Raw genomic sequence first — 18667 nt, forward strand, 5'->3', positions numbered from 1 at the left:
AAGTTTTTGGCCATATCTCCAATAAGAGGGCACAAACACTACATGACTGGCATACTTGCCCCGATCTGCCCTGCTATGTTCATACTCAGAGTCCCTTGCTGTGTCCTGCATGCATGCATTTCACTACATACTGCATGGAATAAACTAGGGTAATATGAGCAATTAGGAATATATATTTCATTGATACGCTGATGAGTTATGTAGGTCAGCTCACATTCATGCAGTGCTACCTGCAATGCCAGCATTACACAGATAGCAGACAGCCCCTGGTAAGTTTATAGCATTCACATGTACAGTACATATGCAGAGCCTGGATCTAAGTTGGTTAATAACCTTATACTAACTAGACGCACACCCTACCCCTTTACTGGTTTCATGGGGGAGGGGCATTTAATAAACACAAATGGGCAGGAGAGGTGCAGCCGAATAAGCCTTGGGGCAGTGGGTGGATCAGTAGCTCCTCTCCGGAGTCAGGACCACAAGAGCTGCAGACAGCCAGAGCTCCGGGAGCTGCGACACTTGGTGCTCAAGAAGGGGCATGGCATCACCTATGTTAGAGGTAACTACTTCTCCCTGGCGCTCACCACTGTTATAACCAGCATGTAACAGTCTTTACTTCTTGAATTTTCAGTTCTTTTGATACTATGCCTGATGACGAGACCTGAGTAGTTTTGAAAGTTTGCTATTTGTTACCATCTTTTCAGTTAGCCATTAAAAGGTATCAACCACAGAGGACTCTCAAATCTTAATATTTTCCATTACTTTTGGATGTGCTTTACCTTCTGTTGCCCAGGATGAAGTTGTGTAGATGGCAGGTGAATAGGATGTGCAGGTTAGCAATAGTATATGCGATGTAGACAATACTAATTTGAGTAAGAGCCATAGGTTAACATTACGTGAATCAGTTCATTTTGAAATATAAACTTGTATTTCTGGGCCATTAAAATAGAATAAAATATTATGCAACTTATTTCAATTCCCTAAAGCATTCATTGCTGAAATTTCACTAGTGAAAAATCTCTTCCATTCAGATTAATTTGAGATTGAAATGACTGCTATACCAGGGCTGCACCAATTTTCTATTTTAGAATTAAGTTGATCCAGGTAGGGGTAATGTCTTTTCCCCATGCTCACATATAGATGGTGCTGTGTTTCATTATTAAAGAATAGTGATAACAGGACCCCCATTTGTATGTGCGACACTATTGTCACTCATTCCTGTATGTGTGATAAATTGGGTGCGTGCTAGCCGAGATTTAATCAAACAGCACACTGACCCATATTATCAGATGAATGATTTTTTTTCCTTGGTCCGAGTGTCTGGGAGGAAAAAAATCACAGCACGCACTACTTTCGTCCAAGTCTCGGATAAAACTCACAAATTCAAGTCTATGGGTGCGAGCAAAAAAAAAATCAGACCCCACACAGACCATCAACGTGGCATCCAATTATTACAGATTTCTATTATAAATTTAGGAAAAAGGGAATGGTCATGTATGTTTTAATGTAGCTGTATGATAGCGGATCACGCTCAGATGACATCAGGACGTAAAAAACAGACACTCGGACTTAAAAAAAAGGATACACGGATGGCACATGGATAAAAATCTGCTGAAAATTAGAAAAAAATGTCTGAGTTTTCTGCTTGAATTTCTTATCTGCAGGCGTCTTAATTCTGCGCCAAGCTTGGCCTTTTTTTGTTCTAATTCATAAAAATTGTCCTAAATATTGAAAAAAAAAAAATTGTGACTGACAAAAGGTAAAGATTTATCGTACATGTGCAATGTATTTATGCAATATGTCCATAAAACTAGTTTCTAGTGGAAAAATGACAGCCATAATTAGCCGTCTGTCAGTGGTGGAAACCTCAGCATATTTGTGCTATTGGTGTAGGGTGATTCCTTTCTTTTTTCCATATACTATCAGTCACACTACTACTGCATCATTCATATTGCTATGTTATTTTATATACTATATCATAATTATGCTATCATTCATAACATATCATCATTCATACACCATGATATACATTACTATAGGTTGTATCCTCATTACTACAGCTTTAGTTACATATACCAAACATGTTGCCAAAGTACTAGAAATGACTGATTTCTTGACACAGCTGCCGTAGGGTTAATGTATCAAAGAACTCACCATCTGAGAATCCTGTCTCTCCTCTCAACCAGAAATGAGGACTCAGTTTGCGGATTTAACCAGAATGGGAGTTTGGGTCCGGAAACAACAAAGTTTATTTTATTTTTTTTTTCTCCCCAAATCCTCCAAGGGGAATATATATTCCTAGCTGTGGTTAGGAGCATTTTCAAAGGGAAGCACAAGGAAGAAGCCAGTTTAACCCAAATGTTCCCAGGGATGAGCCGTGCTGAATTAACCACTCTCATTTCTAATTTCAGCATGCCACAATCAGATACTTGCCAGGATTTCTGTTACAAAGTTCTGACCACAAATCGGAGCTATTTGTTTATTTTGTATCGCTCGGTGTTTCTTAGCTTCCTCGGCTTTGGATACACTTTGATTCAGTTTCAGTAGTAAAGTGTTTTATTAAATTGTCACAACTAGAAGTTAATCAGTACACTGTACGAAGGTTCAGGTGCTGTAGTTGTGGAACGTTCTGTGGATCATAGAATGTTAGTGTTGGAAGGGACCTCCAGGGTCATCGTGTCCAACCCCCTGCTCAATGCAGGATTCACTAAACCATCTCAGACAGATGCTTGTCTAGCCTCTCTATAGAATCATAGAAGGTTAAGTTGGTAAGGACATCAAGGTTCCCTTCCACATTCAGTGGTACAATCAATAGCAGATTGTTGTCATCACTATTGCAAGTAGTGGTCATCATGAGATGGCTAAGACTTATCACTATATTTCTATCATGTAGATGAATTATCACGGTGATCCCCTGAATCCTTAAAAATGGGGAAACCTAGGTGATATTCCCAACCGTAAAAATAAGCAGCACGTTAACATAATATGAAGAACCATAATGCGGCCAGTCATCTGTATAATAACTTGGACAAATTGACCATCCAAATGTAACACTAAGCGGGCAAATTAAGAAGGTGATTTATAAAATTTAAAAAGCAGCAAATGATTATCCAGCATGAGTCACTGTGGTACATTTTAGAGGGAACCTGTCATAAGATTCATGCTGCCCAAACCTCGGGCGACATGCATTAAAGCCTGGCTCCACAATTACACCACAGTATGCAATGTTTCAGAGAAAGCTTAGTTTGAGAAAACAGCTGGGGATCATAGGGAGGGACCTGACTAGTGTGGTGCTGCCCCTTGGTCTTCCCACCCCACTTCCATTGATTGACAGGTCTCTCTCTAGTGTCCACATATGGAGAGACCTGTTAAATTACTGGAGCTGTGCTATTAGATGCTTTCCGGGGACCATACCAGACTAGTCTCATCTCTGGTTTCAGTCCCTAACCAAGTTTTCAAACCTTATTTCCTCTGAAATGCTGCCTGCAAATATGGGGATAGTCTGCAGCTAAACAGCACTAAAAAGTTGCTTGGTTGGCTTATTGAAAGAATGGATATCGTGAGTATGGTAAATTACCTGATTTCCTTTCAGGAGCTGCTCGCTTTGAGAGTCACCTCTTACTATACTGTGGGCGGTGGCTGTAATCACTCCCCAGCACTTTGTTTGCTCTGCAGCACATCTGTGCTGTTAATTGGGAACGAGTAGCTGTAGAGCGGAATAAAACATTTTTATTTATTTTTTTAATTTCGCCTCTCAATAGCAGAGACTTTAGCAGTCAAAGTATTGGACACTTAATGAGTTAACCCCTACTTGGACATAACTTTTTTTTATCAGTTTTCACTGGGGGAGTGTATTTCGCCCTGTATGATGCTAATCAGTCCTAAGCAGGCAGCAAAACCCAAAGGAAAGAACACTCCTCCACAATAACTTAGAATAGATTTCTCAGGGTGTGAAATGTAATGACACAGCTCTGATCTTCTCTTCTAGCCTCCTGTAGGAGTCAGTGTGGGGGAGGAGCATTGCAGCCGAGTTTATCTGTGTCACATTACAAACTCTTCTATTGGTTTTCTTAATTACTGAGTATCGCACTTTTGTCTGCTGTGCTCAAGCAACTTTCAATTGCTCTGCTGTGAGATAATGACTGTCAATATATCTCTTTTCTGGGCTACTACAGTGTGAGATATATAATGACTCCCTGCTCTGATCTCACTGCAAAACAAGTACAAGTTAAGCACAACAAACATAAGTGTGATCATTGACACATCTCTGGACAGGCAGTCTGGGGTAGGCGCTATAAAAGAAGGAATGCTGATAGAGTTTGTAATGTGACACAGCTAAACTCCGGTGTGCTGCCTCTCTCCCCTGCCCCTACCTGAAAGATGTTAGTCACCTGCGCTTTCTAATCATGCAGGAGGTTATACCAGGAGATCAGGCTGTATTATTACATCTCACACACTGAAAAATCTGCTCTAAGTTATTATGGGGCATGTACTACTCTAATTTTCAGTGTTGCTGCCTGCTTATGAGTAGTACACGCCACAGTTAAAGCTGTCTGATAAGACCTGATTAGATTTTTTTTAAAAAAGGTGACTCTCTAGGTGCCAAATACTTTGAGTGCTAATATTTCTGAGACGGAGAGTCTAAATTTAACCACAAAAAGAAAAGTTTACATCGTCTGTCCAAATTAAAATGAAAAATTTTCGTAAAAAATCCTCTTTAAAACATGACATATCGAAAAGAGACTAAAAACATTTGTGAAAAACAATGCAAGTAACCTAATTTAGCTAGTTGGTGCAAAAATGCTGCAAAGGCCAGAATTACACGAGCGTATAACATGGCTGAGTGATATGTGATAAAACATCACATGGCACTCTGCCCAGTGTTATACTATGGGGCAGCTCAGATCTGCGATTACTTTCCGATGCCGATTCGATTACCACGGATGTTGGCATTGGAGCAGATGGAGAAATTACAATTACTTTCTCCGTCTCCTCTGCACCTGTTCGATTCCCATTGGAGCACAGTAGCACTGACACTCGGCACCCGCTCGCCGCAGATAGAGTATCCAATGACACTTGGCTCAGTCATTGGATGCCATACGCTAATGTGACTCTGTCCAAATTCTCATCATGGGAACGTAGCCTAAGAAGGCTGGCAATCACCAATTGAACTAGCATTAAACTTGTTAATAGGTGCAATAATTTTTAAGCAGGCTTAAAAATCAATATTATAAGCAGCACATTTCCGTGTCAACCGATGATGTGATGCCAATAGAACGATGCTGTATTATCACAATGATTATATTAGCAATTTCTTTGTGCTCATAGAATGATTGTAAAAATGCCAAATTTAAAAATGCAACAGGATCAGCATACGCGTTTGTGTAAAAACCACTTGCTCATATGTTCAGACATTTGAGGGTCTTTTTACCTCTTCATGTTTCCAAAGATGCCAAGTGGCTAAAAGAAGTGACCTGACCGTTCATCTGGTGTCTTCTGCTCTAAAGACGCTCTATACCTTGTAAAGGAAGTCAAGGAGAAGGCTCAAAAGATGAGGGGGCAATTTATGAGCATTTTGCCAACATTTTTGTTTGAAGTCATTCCCACCTAAAGGGGCATGATTACATGATTAGTGGAACGATTAGTCCAAGGAATTGGCACATCGGATTACTACAACAATGGGTATGAATTTTATTGTCGGACTGGATCTACACAGCTATACCACTAGTTTCCGTGGTAAAATCCTGACTGATTCAGTTTAAAGAATAAGTAAACACTAACTATTATTTTTTCACCCATTTCAAAGGCAATTAAGTCAGAGGTCGGGTTCAACTTAAAAAAAAAACTGAGAAGTGCTCTGACCAGGAGACAAGCGTGCACAACTCCAGCCTGAGCAAGCACATATGAAGGAGTAGTCATGCATTGGGAAGTCATAGACTCCTAAATTAAGCACTTTTTGGCAAAACTTTTTTATTTTCCTTCAATATTTTTCAGCTACTGTAATTGCATGCAGATCTGTGAGGGTCCGGATCCAGAGACTCCCGATCACTCAAAAGACATCTGAGAAGTGCTCACTTCATGAGAGTGGAGGTCCTGCTTCAGCTTGGACAGACTGTGGAGTATGAATGTAGTAGAAAGCCTTTGACTGTCTATTGCATCCCTCATCATCCGTGTGTGCCTGCTCGGGCTGGAGCTGCGTGCACCTATCTCCCAAGCAGAGCACTTCTTCGTGATCTTTTGAGTCGGCACACCACCAACGCAATTAAAGTGGCTGAAAAATAGGGAAAAATATGTTAAACATTTATTTACCAGTTAAGCTGCTAACAATGTAAATATAGATTACTATAGTCACTATAACTAAATATTTGCACACAGGACACTAAGAGTTAATGGGGACCTAAATTCAGTTTGTGTAGGGAATAATTTTAAATCCACATTTTCGAACTAAGGTGGAGATACTTTTGGGTGGGATCATAAAATATTAAAAATAAATTGTATAAACCCAGCAGAAACATGCCTCAAATTCTGTGGATAATGAGTAGCCTCAGACGCTGGTTTAGCAAATATTAGCTGGAGCTTTGAGGTCTATAAAGCCCAGAATTTGTAGCAGAGATTATTTGTGGAAGCCCTATATATAGGTTAGTATTATTCTACTTGTAAACACCTTGTAATGTAACCTGATGGGACAGTCAGATGTTCTTCCACCAGGTTTGCCTGCTGAAGGCATCCTCACACTGTGTGTTTATGTGACAGCTTGGCCTGTGGTGATCGGGGTATGGAGTTTTATTCATAGATTTAAGCCAAGTTTGTAACTTTTACTGAACCTACAATTAACTGTTTGTTTGTGTTGACTATTTGGTTCCTACAGGTTTTATGCTGTATTATGTAAGACTACTTGTTTGACACGTCGCTAAGCTGAGATGGCTAAATTTCATGCCAACCCTCTGGAACTTCATCTCATGCATATATCCAACCATCTCCCACCTCTTAGATGCCTATTTCTTTCCTGACCAATTCCAAAACCCCACTTAGGCACATGCTTGGCTTGGTCAAACGTGCACGTATTTAGTAGGGAAGCAGAAAAAAACTATTGCCAGGTGTCCAGCACCAGCTTTATCTTCCATGTGAATGTTAAAATTCAACATGTCCAATATCACATTCATTTAAGTGAATAAAGAAGAATTAAGGGTTGGTCCCTTCCGCCCCAGCAAGAGCTCACCAGCTACCCGACACCAGTTTCTAAGTGATCCTGCTAAGTGACCGTTCAGGAGAGCAGCATTGTTACACCTCTGTACTATGCTTTCCTGATGCTGCTAAATGATGCAGACTTGCCTCGTCAGCATCGAAGACACAATGGTGCTAAAGAGGTTGGCTAGGGTTAAAAACAGCGTTGGACTGCAGTCTCAGGGTGATCGCGTGTGCCAGCTACTAAAGGGAATGAATATTCATTGCTCTCCACTCCTATGGGCGTGGACAGCAGTGAATATTGATTTTTTTTTAACCGCAGGCACAGGCTTTAGTCACAGCAGCCGGCTCCTGCCTCCTGTCACCCGCTGCTCCACCGCTGCTGCTCTGCTGGTGCCAGGGCGAGTTCCCCTGACTCATGGGCCCCATAGCAGCTGCATAGTGTGCCCTATTAGCAACACACCACTGGCTGGGGTCCCCTGGGGCAGCGGATGTCAGTGCCTGGGCCTACCAGGGAATTCTCTGGTGGGCCAGTCCGACCCTTGTTTAAATACTAATCTTCCTTCAGCGATCCCAGCTAGTTGCGTGCTTACAAGCTTTGTAAGGAAAAAACAACCTAATCACTCTAGGTCTGACCTTTGGGACTACCATTGATCCTCAGAATCGGGGGTTCAGAAGAGCACTATGTGAATGGAGCAGTGGTCGATCATGCTCAGTGATACTTCACTCATTTTTTTGGGGGGGCTGAAGACCAGCCAAGTACAGTGCTCAGCTATCTTCACTAGTCCCATTAAAAATGAATGGAGCAAAGGTATGCATGATCTACCTCCACTCCATTAAAGCGAAACTCTTTGAATTAGTTAGTCAAAGTAGTCTGATCCCCAGCTATCGGGAAGTTAACGTCCAAACTTCAGAATACCCCCTTAAAGCTCAGCTTTGACCACTTATTAATACGTTTTTTGTATACGCCAGCAAAACATCTGTATATGAAATTTGACGTTTCCTGTAGACTTTTCTAGTTTTGCAAAATAATGGAATTGCGATTTATATTACCACGTAATCATAACAGACTTGTTATTATGATTCTTATGAAAACTGGACGACAACGTCTATGGAGTCTACAGATATGACCATGTTAGTTGTTAGTATTTCCAGATACTTTATCTACAGAACACTTGAATAAAATATTTTACTTCCATGACTTTATTTAGATTGTGTTTGTGTATACATAATGTATTTTTTAATACATTTTAAAGGGAAATATTTCTTAATTTTTAGTTTATAGTTTATATGCCGCTGTAGGCATAGAAAATAAATGCACATCAGTCTTGGCGCTCTCTTATTTGGATAATCAAAATAGTCTTCATGCAATTTATAGGACCATCGGTTTTGCAGAATAAATTGTGGGAAATTGAACAAGTAGTAGCAGTAGTGTAGCAATAAGTGGAGAGACAGATTTTGGCCACCCCTGAGACATCTTGCATTTATGTAAACAGAGGCAGCCTTGTGTGTCGTGTAACCATACAAATATACACGGACAGCTCCTTTTGGCAGAGACCTTGAGACACAAGTGCAAATAAAGCACAGCTGACTGCACTGAGACATTACAGCCCTACATAATCTACCAAGTTAATGCATTTGGATAAAATTTGATTTGTGTTCGAAAGCTTTATTGTTCAATAAACTGAGTTATAATGAAAACGGCAAAATAAGCTAAACATCAAGAGAGGCAAAAAACCAGGAGAGCTGGATATAGGAACAAAAAACTTCACAACTAAAGCTAGGGCCTCAATGGGTGAGGTTATTGTAATCTATAGAAGTTATATTCTCTGATTTCTGTCCTAACTGACATAATAGGGGACCGAGAACACCGTGGATCCAGGATAGGGGCTACTAATAATGGGACATGAAGCAATATAAAATCTGTCAAATCAGTATAAAGATGGGGCCATGGAGATTTATTTTATGCAATTGGCTAACTAAAATCATAGCAGGACATACAAGTGCTTGTCGCTAAATTAGAATATCATCAATAAGTTAATTTATTTTAGTTCTGCAATATAAAAAGTGAAACTCATATATTATATAGAGTCACTTCAAACAGAGTGATCTATTTCAAGTGTTTATTTCTGTTAATAAACCCAAAAGTCATTATCTCAGTAAATTAGAATACTTTATAACACCAGCTTGAAAAGTTATTTTAAAATCTGAAATGTTGGCCTACTGAAATGTATATTCAGTAAAGACACTCAATACTTGGTCAGGGCTCCTTTTCAATCAATTGCTGCATCACTGCAGCGTGGCATGGAGGCGATCAGCCTGTGGCACTGCTGAGGTGTTATGGAAGCCCAAGTTGCTTTGATGGCAGCCTTCAGCTCGTCTGCATTGTTGGGTCTGGTGTCTCTCATCTTTCTCTTGACAATACCCCATAGATTCTCTATGGGGTTAAGGTCAGGCGAGTTTGCTGGCCAATCAAGCACAGTGATGCTGTTGTTTTTAAACCAAGTATTGGTACTTTTGGCAGTGTGGACAGGTGCAAAGTCCTGCTGGAGAATGAAATTTCCATCTCCAAAAAGCTTGTCAGCAGAGGGAAACATGAAGTGCTCTAAAATTTCCTGGTAGACGGCTGTGCTAACTTTGGTATTCATAAAACACAGTGGACCTACACCAGCAGGTGACATGGCTCCCCAACCATCACTGATTGTCGAAACGTCACACTAGACCTCCAGCAGCTTGGATTGTGACCTCTCCACTCTTCCTCCAGATTCTGGGACATTGATTTCCAAATGAAATGCAAAATTTACTTTAATCTGAAAACACCTTGGACCACTGAGCAACAGTCCAGTTCTTTTTACCCTTCTTGTGTTGTCTATTGGTCATGAGTGGCTCAACACAAGGAATGCGACACTTGCAGCCCATGTCCTGAATACATCTGTGTGTGGTGGTTCTTGAAGCAATGACTCCAGCAGCAGTCCACTCCTTGTGAATCTGCCCCCAATTTTTTAATGGCCTTTTCTTAACAATCTATTCTAGGCTGCGGTTACCCCGGTTGCTTATGTACCTTTTTCTAATACACTTTTTCCTTCCACTCAACTTTCCATTAATATGCTTGGATACATCACTCTGAACAGCCAGCTTCTTTAGCAGTGACCTTTTGTGGCTTACCCTCCTTGTGGAGTGTGTCAATGACTGCCTTCAGGACATCTGTCAAGTCAGCAGTCTTCCCCATGATTGTGGAGCCTATTGAAACAGACTAAGGGACCTTTCTAAACACCTGGGAAGCCTTGACTTTTGGGTTTTCATTGGCTGTAAGTCATAATCATCAACATTAACAGAAATAAACACTTGAAATATGAGTTTCACTTTTTGTATTGAAGATCTGAAATAATTTAACTTTTTGATGATATTCTAATTTAGTGAGAAGCACTTTTACTTGAAACTTGGGGGTTTTCCTCTACATTAAATGCTATTCTGAATGGGTTCATGGTGGGGCAATAATATTATGCTATACTCGCCCTCTGGACCGGCACTGCTTCTCCACATTTGCCACCATGTAACCTGCTGATCTTGCGGTGTCCACATCCTGAAGGGGCCTCACATGGTCGCTGAAGACCTCACATTCCATCCAAGTAAAAGAAACCGGCTCAGACAGAATGTTCAGTCTGCAGCTAACTATAGGCCACAGCTTGGCTGCAGCAGTCTCTTGATACCACCAGACCCGTGGGGGACATACTAGCAAGTACAGAGGAGCAATGCCAGATCGAGAGGAAAATATATATATTTTTCCTCCTTTGCCTCACTCTGAGCCCTTTTAGAATAGATTTTAAAAGTAGGAGAAACCCCACTAAGTGACATGGGGTCTATACTGTAGGTGCTTTTTATTTATCTATTTTTTTGTGTGCCCCATTGTTCCATGGCTCTGTGCATGAGGCCTCAGGACCAAAGCTGTAACTCTGCTGGTTTGTGTGACATTTGCATTCAGCAAATATTCTCATTTCAATGCGTGGCTTATAGGGTAGAATACAGTGCTGTATAGAGGCACTATATCGTGCCACATAGGGCACCTACAGTTTTGTAATACAAATTTGTCAATATAACACTCTAACTCTATAACACCTAAATAATTAATTCACCGACATTCTATCACACTTTGCATTTCTTGAATGTCAATGTTTGAGTAATCGGTTTGCTCTTTTGTTTTAGGAAGAAGCCCGATATGTTTCTAGCCCCTTAGCAATGCTAAGTGCCGCCTGCAACAAGTTTGGAGGCTCGAGCCCTATTACAGATCCTACACCATCATTAAAAGGAGGAGGAAAGAAGACTTACAGTCCGAGTAATGACTTTAGTGCCACAAAACTAATGGGTGATGGATATTCTTCTACATATTTAGGAGGAAGTAATTTGATGACACCATGTGGGACACCGCCTGCTCCTTCAAGCTACACAACTGATTACGGGTCATTTCCCCATTCTTTTTCCACTTCCACAGGATGTCAAGAGCCCAAAAGTCTATCAACAGCAGATTGTGTTCCAGGTGTGTACACATCTCTAGATGTAGGACATCCTTACAGTTCTTGGTATAAAACTGGAATTCATCACTCATCCATCTCCGGTTCACCACCTGGCACAGGAGGATCATGGTGGGATATGCATCCGAACAGTAACTGGCTGGGCAACCAATCGCAAACCGAAGGGCTAACTGCATCTGTGCCACCCGTGACAAGTCCTACAGGCATGAGCAATCAGTATAGCTCTGAATATACCACTCTGACACCTGCATCCTACCCTTCTGTGGGATTTCCATCTATATCGCCTTCATCAAGTCCTTCTCCATCTGCTCATCTGCTGTCACCAACTCAACACTCCTTGGCTCCTGATATGTATAAGCCAAAACTTCTGACAGGTGGGCCATTGCTTGAAGCATCAGGGCAATTAAAGCCCCAAAGATCATCATATGGGAATACTGGACGGCCATCATGTGACTGTCCAAACTGCCAGGAGCTTGAAAGGTTAGGAGCTTCTGCAGCAAGCCTGAAGAGGAAGCCTGTGCACAGCTGCCATATTCCAGGCTGTGGTAAAGTGTATGGTAAAGCATCACATCTCAAGGCTCACCTTCGGTGGCACACAGGAGAAAGGCCATTTGTCTGCAACTGGCTGTTCTGTGGTAAGCGATTCACACGCAGTGATGAGCTTGAGCGCCATGTACGTACCCATACCCGTGAAAAGAAATTCACATGTCCTCTCTGTGCTAAAAGATTCACACGCAGTGACCATCTGAGTAAGCACCAGCGCAGCCATATTGAGCAAAATGGCACAAAAGAAGGTACCATTCATGGAGATGGTGGAGGAGCAGCTGTAGATGCCCCCGCAGAGGAAGGATCGGGAGCAACTGAAGCATCTCCTGCTGGGGGTAGCCAGGAAAGAGCATCTAGTAGTCCAGGGCAGGGAGGGTTACTAGAAATATGAAGAGAATAACTAAAATGGTTCTTAAGAAACTGGTGCTTAAAAAAATTCCGAGAGCTGTTGATGCTAGAGCAGATTGTACTCTACATCATAATAAAGAGCCATGAATGAGTAACCTTAATTTTTTAGTACAATAGCACACATGAAAATAAGCAACCTTGAAATATATTTTATCAGAGAAATCTGCACCTTCTCCTCCTGGACTGATTTTTCACTCTCAATTCAGGGGTAAAATCTGTATTCAATGACAACATATTTTCACATTACTGAGATAGGATGTAACAGTTTGTGCTTATAAAATTCTGGGGAGGAGGAAGGAGCTAGCGGCAGGCACAGATATTCACCTGCAAGTTCTCCTGAATTGACAGTTCTACTTGTAATAGGACTTCACAACCTGTTGCGGAGAAAAATGCCATGCCCATGTCAAAGCAGCCAAGTGACTGTCATGTGTAAAATGTAAGAAAACAAAATGAATCCTCAGTATTGAGGGTGTGACTCGAAATTTTAATCTATCTGTTCCTTTCAACAGCCATAAAATAGAGAATTTCCACGGCACCAAAGTTGTAGTTTCATTGCTTTTTTCCCAAAATGCAACATGGTCTTGGCAACGTTTCGGCCAGCAGAAGGCCTTTTGCAAGCATAAGTAAGTGGGAAATTAAATTTGAACAGTTATAATGATTATACATTTTTATATTGGATTTTGGCCTCATGTTTCTCTGTAAATCTTTTCTATGAAGAAGGTTATGTTCTACCTCTTGATGATCATGGAGGTTTCTAAGCAGTTAGTTTTTTAACCTCTATATTCTCTGGTGCCACCGAGATTCTCGTTGGTGTGCTTTGCTTCCATTTGTCATGGGCCACCTGCCCAGGCCTGGCACCAATCATAATACAGGGCAGCAATGTGCCCCTAGGTTTTTTTATGCCAAGCTGAGATGTAGTAAAAAGAATCTAGCTATATGGCCAATAAATGTGACTTTTTTAATTAAGAAAAAAAAAAATTCTACAAATGACTGCAGACAGGGGCAGCCTCACCCGATCACTGACATTTCTGAAAATGAGTGCAAAATGAATTTTGAGAAATTGCCTAAAGCCTTATAAACCAATCCCACTAATTTATACCGCACTATATCCTAAAATCACATTGCTCTCAATGAATAGCATAAAACTTTTCTGTATTTCAGGGCAGCTGTTATATTATATATTTGTGCTCTAGGCAGTGTTATTATCCAAATGCAATAATATCATATTTATCACTTGGTGCTACTTCATGATTTCTTTCATGGTCCCTGGTAAGACAGATGGCAAATGCTGGCTTTAATGAATTCCCATGTTGCAGACTAATAGGTGTTTTTCCAGCCTTGATTAAGGCCACACATATGGCGCGATTCAACAAAGCTCTCACTCCTGAATTTTAGCATAAAAGCTTTGAAGTTGCAAAATTTAGGTGCAAGTCAGAGTTGCGTCAAAATTTTGAAGTTTTCATCCCAGTTTCTCCTTAGGCTACTTTCACACTAGCGTCGTGCACTGCATGTCGCTATGCGACGTGGCGGCGCACCGACGCTAGCTGTGGTAGCGCCGCATGCTGTTTTTCAACGCATCCGCTGCCCCATTGTGAGGTGCGGGGAGGCGGGGGCGGAGTCCCGGCCGCGCATGCGCGGTCGGAAAAGACGGGAACGACGCACCAAAAAACGTTACAAGCAACGTTTTTTGGTGGCGACGGTCCGATGCAACCGTCGCACGACGGTTGCGACGTGTGGCAATGTGTCGCACTGCGTCGTTAATAAAAGTCTATGGAGAAAAAACGCATCCTGCAAGCACTTTTGCAGGATGCGTTTTTTCTCCAAAACGACGCATAACGACGTGCAGTGCATGACGATAGTGTGAAAGTAGCCTTACTCTGCCCCTTTTGGACAGGGACAAGACAACATAGCTCGTCTCACTCGTGACAAGCTGCGATGTTCCCTAAGCCAGAAATTTCACTCCAGTACTTGAATGTAGTAAGATTTCTGGCGTGGCGCGCGGAGGCACACAACACCCGTCAGAAGCTCCAGATTCATGACCCTCTTCATGAATCAGAAGAGTCTGACTCCAGCAAGCCCCTTCATCAAGACCGATGTGAATAATTCTCGTCTTCATGAGTCGGGCTCATAGTGTTAATGCCTAAGCAGTTTTATAGGTAAAATTGCTGTTTATCTGCAAATTTGTGCAACATTTAACAATCCACTCCAAAAACAGCAACTGTACCAGTATTGAATTGAGCTGCAGTACCAGGCACAGCCTATATACAGGTGTGGCGCTGATTTTAGAAAACAGACGTTTTTCTATTCCTGGAGAACTGTTTTAATTGTTAACTTTTTTTTTCTGTAAAATTTTCCTATGAACTCTCTTCTAGACAGTGTTGCCTTGTGAAACAAATGCAATGTATTGTATTAGTAATGACCTAATTTAATATTAATATAATGTTCTTTTTTAAGTTAATTGTACTTGTAAATATGTTTTAACTAATGTGCATTTTGAATTCCATTGACCCGATCATGTCTGAAGTGCCATACAGTGAATATACCATGAAGCTAAATGAAGCAATTCAGCTGTAAAAGGTGGTGCTCCCTGGAGCCGTCACCATATCGGGCCCCTCTTGGCCATAATGATTCATATGCTATTCAAATGCACTTTGTGAGATCTTTGAAATTTGCACTCAGTATTGTTTGGCCTGAACGTGCCAGAGATGCCTTCGATGTACATTGTGGACATTTTTAATTGGTAAATGCCCTCATTATAACCATATTATTCATATACGTAAAGCCAAAAGGGGCCAACAACATTCTGTAGTATGTAAGCATAAGATAAAACTGGACAATAAAGTTGAAAATATGTTTTTATTGAATTAACTGAAATGGCTTCTGAATTTTATTTATTTGATTTTATATTTTTTGCTTCAATAAAATGAAAAATTAAAAGTTGGGATCATGTATTTTTTAAATTTAAAGTCTTTGAACATTGGCAAAAATATCATACATATTTTTGGTACCGTATATGATGTGGATATGTAAGAAAATAGGGTGTTTATTCTTTATGGGGGGTGATATGCATTCTGCAGTGGATTTTTTGTCCTATTCAGTCACAGCCATAAATATGTCTCAGGAAAAAAAACCCTGTTCAGACTGAATGTGGAGGATGCAGGCAATTAATGGCTTTTGGCTACAGCGATCACACCAAATGGTGCCCCAGTTAGGTGTTAACACCAGGAGTCTGATGGGGAATACAGTACAACTGCCAGGGACTGTGAGGTCGGATAGGGGTGTGTGTAACAAGGTTCACCGGGGTGGTAGTTCGGACCGAGCTCACCTACTAAACACAGTCTTTAGACCCCGAACCCTTGTACATACGATATGGGATGGCTTAGGCTGTTGCCCCAAATGAAATTACCTTCTCTCCTCTTAAAAGTCCAGAAATATGGCTGTATTCTAACAGGGGGAAAAATGTAACTTTTATTGAAAACAGGTAGTGAAGAATAGACATCAACAGCAATCCCAAACACTGGATTTCCTGTTCTTTCCCTGACATGAGCTGCAGTCGCACCCACTTCAGCTGCAGCAGCTGAGAATCCCAGTCGTCCAACCTGCTGGTATCTGGGTGCCTGAGACCCCTTGAGCGGAGGCCCCTCTATAGTCCAGAGAGCCTGTATGGAAGTCCTCTTTAGTCCGTAGCCTTCTTTAGTCCGTGACCTTCTTTAGTCTGGGGCAACAGACCTCTCCCATATGGGGGTCTGGCAGTGCCCCGTCTGTCAGACATGTCTGCACCTGTCGAGTATCCGCGCAGAACTGGAGGGAAGCAGCAACTTCCTTTCTCTGCTGCTGCTGACCCAGCCCCTCACATTAACCATTTCATGCCCTAACTCTAATGCATTTAAAGGGGAAACAACATAATACATTACATTATAATACAGATACATTGCAGGACATAGGACACACATAAGACAGTACAGGTACATAACTTATGCACATACGTAGTGCACAGGGGGTCACACGCCAGAAGTAGAGGGCATAACTGAGAGGACCGGCCACCTCCTTACACTCCCGCCCTCCTTAAACACGGCCGTCCCCGCCCATGGCAACCTTTGTATAACACACAAAAACACAGTTTATAAGGCACACATAGTCCTGTATTGGCTGGTCATCCCTTTAACACGGGCGGCTGTAGTCTTTGAAATGGGCCTCTTTCAGGCCTGACAGTCCTTCTCGGTGTAGGGGTCCACATGACCCTGGTCCTACTGAGGACTGTCTCCCCCTCCCTCCTTTCAGCAGACTACAGGCCTTTTTGACAGTGGTGAGCTGCATTTAAACATGGGACCAGTCCAAGGGTAAGAATGGGGACAAAGTTCAGAAGCAGGCAGTCCGACTGCCATATCCGGAGTCCATGGGGTTTTGGTGCCATGATCCAGTAAGGGAGGCACCAACGGGGGAAACAAAACTGTGAGGAGAGGAAAACAAACAATTGCGGCCATTAACATGGGGCCACATCAGGCGCCATTGTCCTTCATCCACCAGGCAGGGCTCACTGCCCTCTTGGGGAAACAGAACAATCCCTTATAACAGCTGGGGTGCAACTGGTACCTATTAACATCACTTCCTTAAAGGGACCGCATCAGTCTGGACATGGCCACTGTGTGGCATAGTAGGCCGCATGGGGACCTTTTACCACCACATACACTTGAGATGAGGACCCACTGGAGGAGGAGTCTCCTCTATTCCTTTGGCTCCGCACTCCCTCCAGTGGTGGCCCTGTGGCTCCTTGAGTCTCCAGCTCTGCTGAGGCATTTGGGGCAACCTCACTGGTCTGAGGCACCCCTTGCTCCTGTGCAGCCGGGGCAGCTACAGCTGTAGCAGCTGGCTGTTCCACATACGGAACCTCCTGTGGCTGGCTGATCTCCTGATCAGAGGCCAGTTTGACTGCCGCTGCATAGGGCCCCTAGGGTCCTTCTTCCTTGATGAAGGATACGTAGTCTCCCTCCCAGAGAGGACCACGAAACCTGAGGGACCCGACATTCAGGTACACTTTGGCCACGGTCCCAAGCTCCTGCAGGAAACTGTAGCCTCGGCATCGGCCTAGGTACTGGACAAGGCCGCAGGTCATCCGGTCCACAGAAGTTCCTCCAGCAGGGCCCTGCAGTTATTATTATTATTGTACATTTTTATAGCGCCATTTATTCCATGGCACTTTACATGTAAAAGGGGGCAAATATAGACAAATACAACTAAACATGAGCAAAAAACAAGGCACACAGGTACATAAGGAGGGAGGACCCTGCCTGCGAGGGCTCACAGTCTGCAGGGGATGGGTGAGGATACACTAGGAGAGAATAGAGCTGGTTGTTCATTGGTTCAGTAGGTTGAGGATCACTTTGTGAATCCACTCAACTTCTGATGGTACACGGGGCTCCTCTGCGCATAGGCCACGAACAGCAGCTGGGATGGGTGTGGCCTGGGAGAGCGCAGGCACCAGCACGGCCAGGGAATGCGGAGGAGGTGAATAGGCCAAGGGCAGTGCAGCGGGATGGCTGGGCAAGGGTCCAATATCCAGGCAGAAATGGAGGGAAGCAGCAACTTCCTTTCTCTGCTGCTGACCCAGACCCTCACATTAACCATTTTATGCCCTAACTCTAGTGCATTTAAAGCGGAAACAACATAATACATTACATTATAATACAGATATATTGCAGGGCATAGGACACACATAAGACAGTACAGGTACATAACTTATGTACATAAGTAGTGCACAGGGGATCACACGATAGAAGTAGAGGGCGTAACTGAGAGGACCGGCAACCTCCTTACATGTGCATGTGCTTCCCCCTACATTACCATAGGTCTATTAAAGTACTGGACAATCCCATTTAAAACAGGTAATTTGAGCTAAAGTAATGGAGCATTTAATGAAAAGTGAACTGACAAATCCATGCTCATTCCTGATTATCTGCCCATGCAAACATGCCGATGATCAGCGGTAACGAATCACTTAT

General features: G+C 42.4%; 1 protein-coding gene across 1 annotated transcript; it reads left to right on the top strand.

Annotated features, from left to right (window-relative positions):
- The first annotated feature begins 424 nt into the window (after nucleotides 1-424).
- SP7 (Sp7 transcription factor) lies at nucleotides 425-13632 on the top strand. Its single transcript, XM_077297993.1, has 2 exons — nucleotides 425-559; nucleotides 11389-13632. Exons 1-2 carry the CDS (start codon nucleotides 539-541, stop codon nucleotides 12649-12651), a joined length of 1284 nt encoding a protein of 427 aa, XP_077154108.1. The 5' UTR covers nucleotides 425-538; the 3' UTR covers nucleotides 12652-13632.
- The last annotated feature ends 5035 nt before the right edge of the window (nucleotides 13633-18667 follow it).

This window comes from Ranitomeya variabilis, chromosome 3, assembly GCF_051348905.1.
Source record: "Ranitomeya variabilis isolate aRanVar5 chromosome 3, aRanVar5.hap1, whole genome shotgun sequence".
In the NCBI taxonomy this organism is placed as follows: Eukaryota; Metazoa; Chordata; class Amphibia; order Anura; family Dendrobatidae; genus Ranitomeya; species Ranitomeya variabilis.

Excerpts from the sequence above, each read along its gene's own strand:
- SP7 (XM_077297993.1), top strand. The coding sequence starts at position 539 with ATGGCATCACCTATGTTAGAG. Across the intron at positions 560-11,388 it reads TGGCATCACCTATGTTAGAG|GAAGAAGCCCGATATGTTTC; the intron begins GTAACTACTTCT and ends CTTTTGTTTTAG.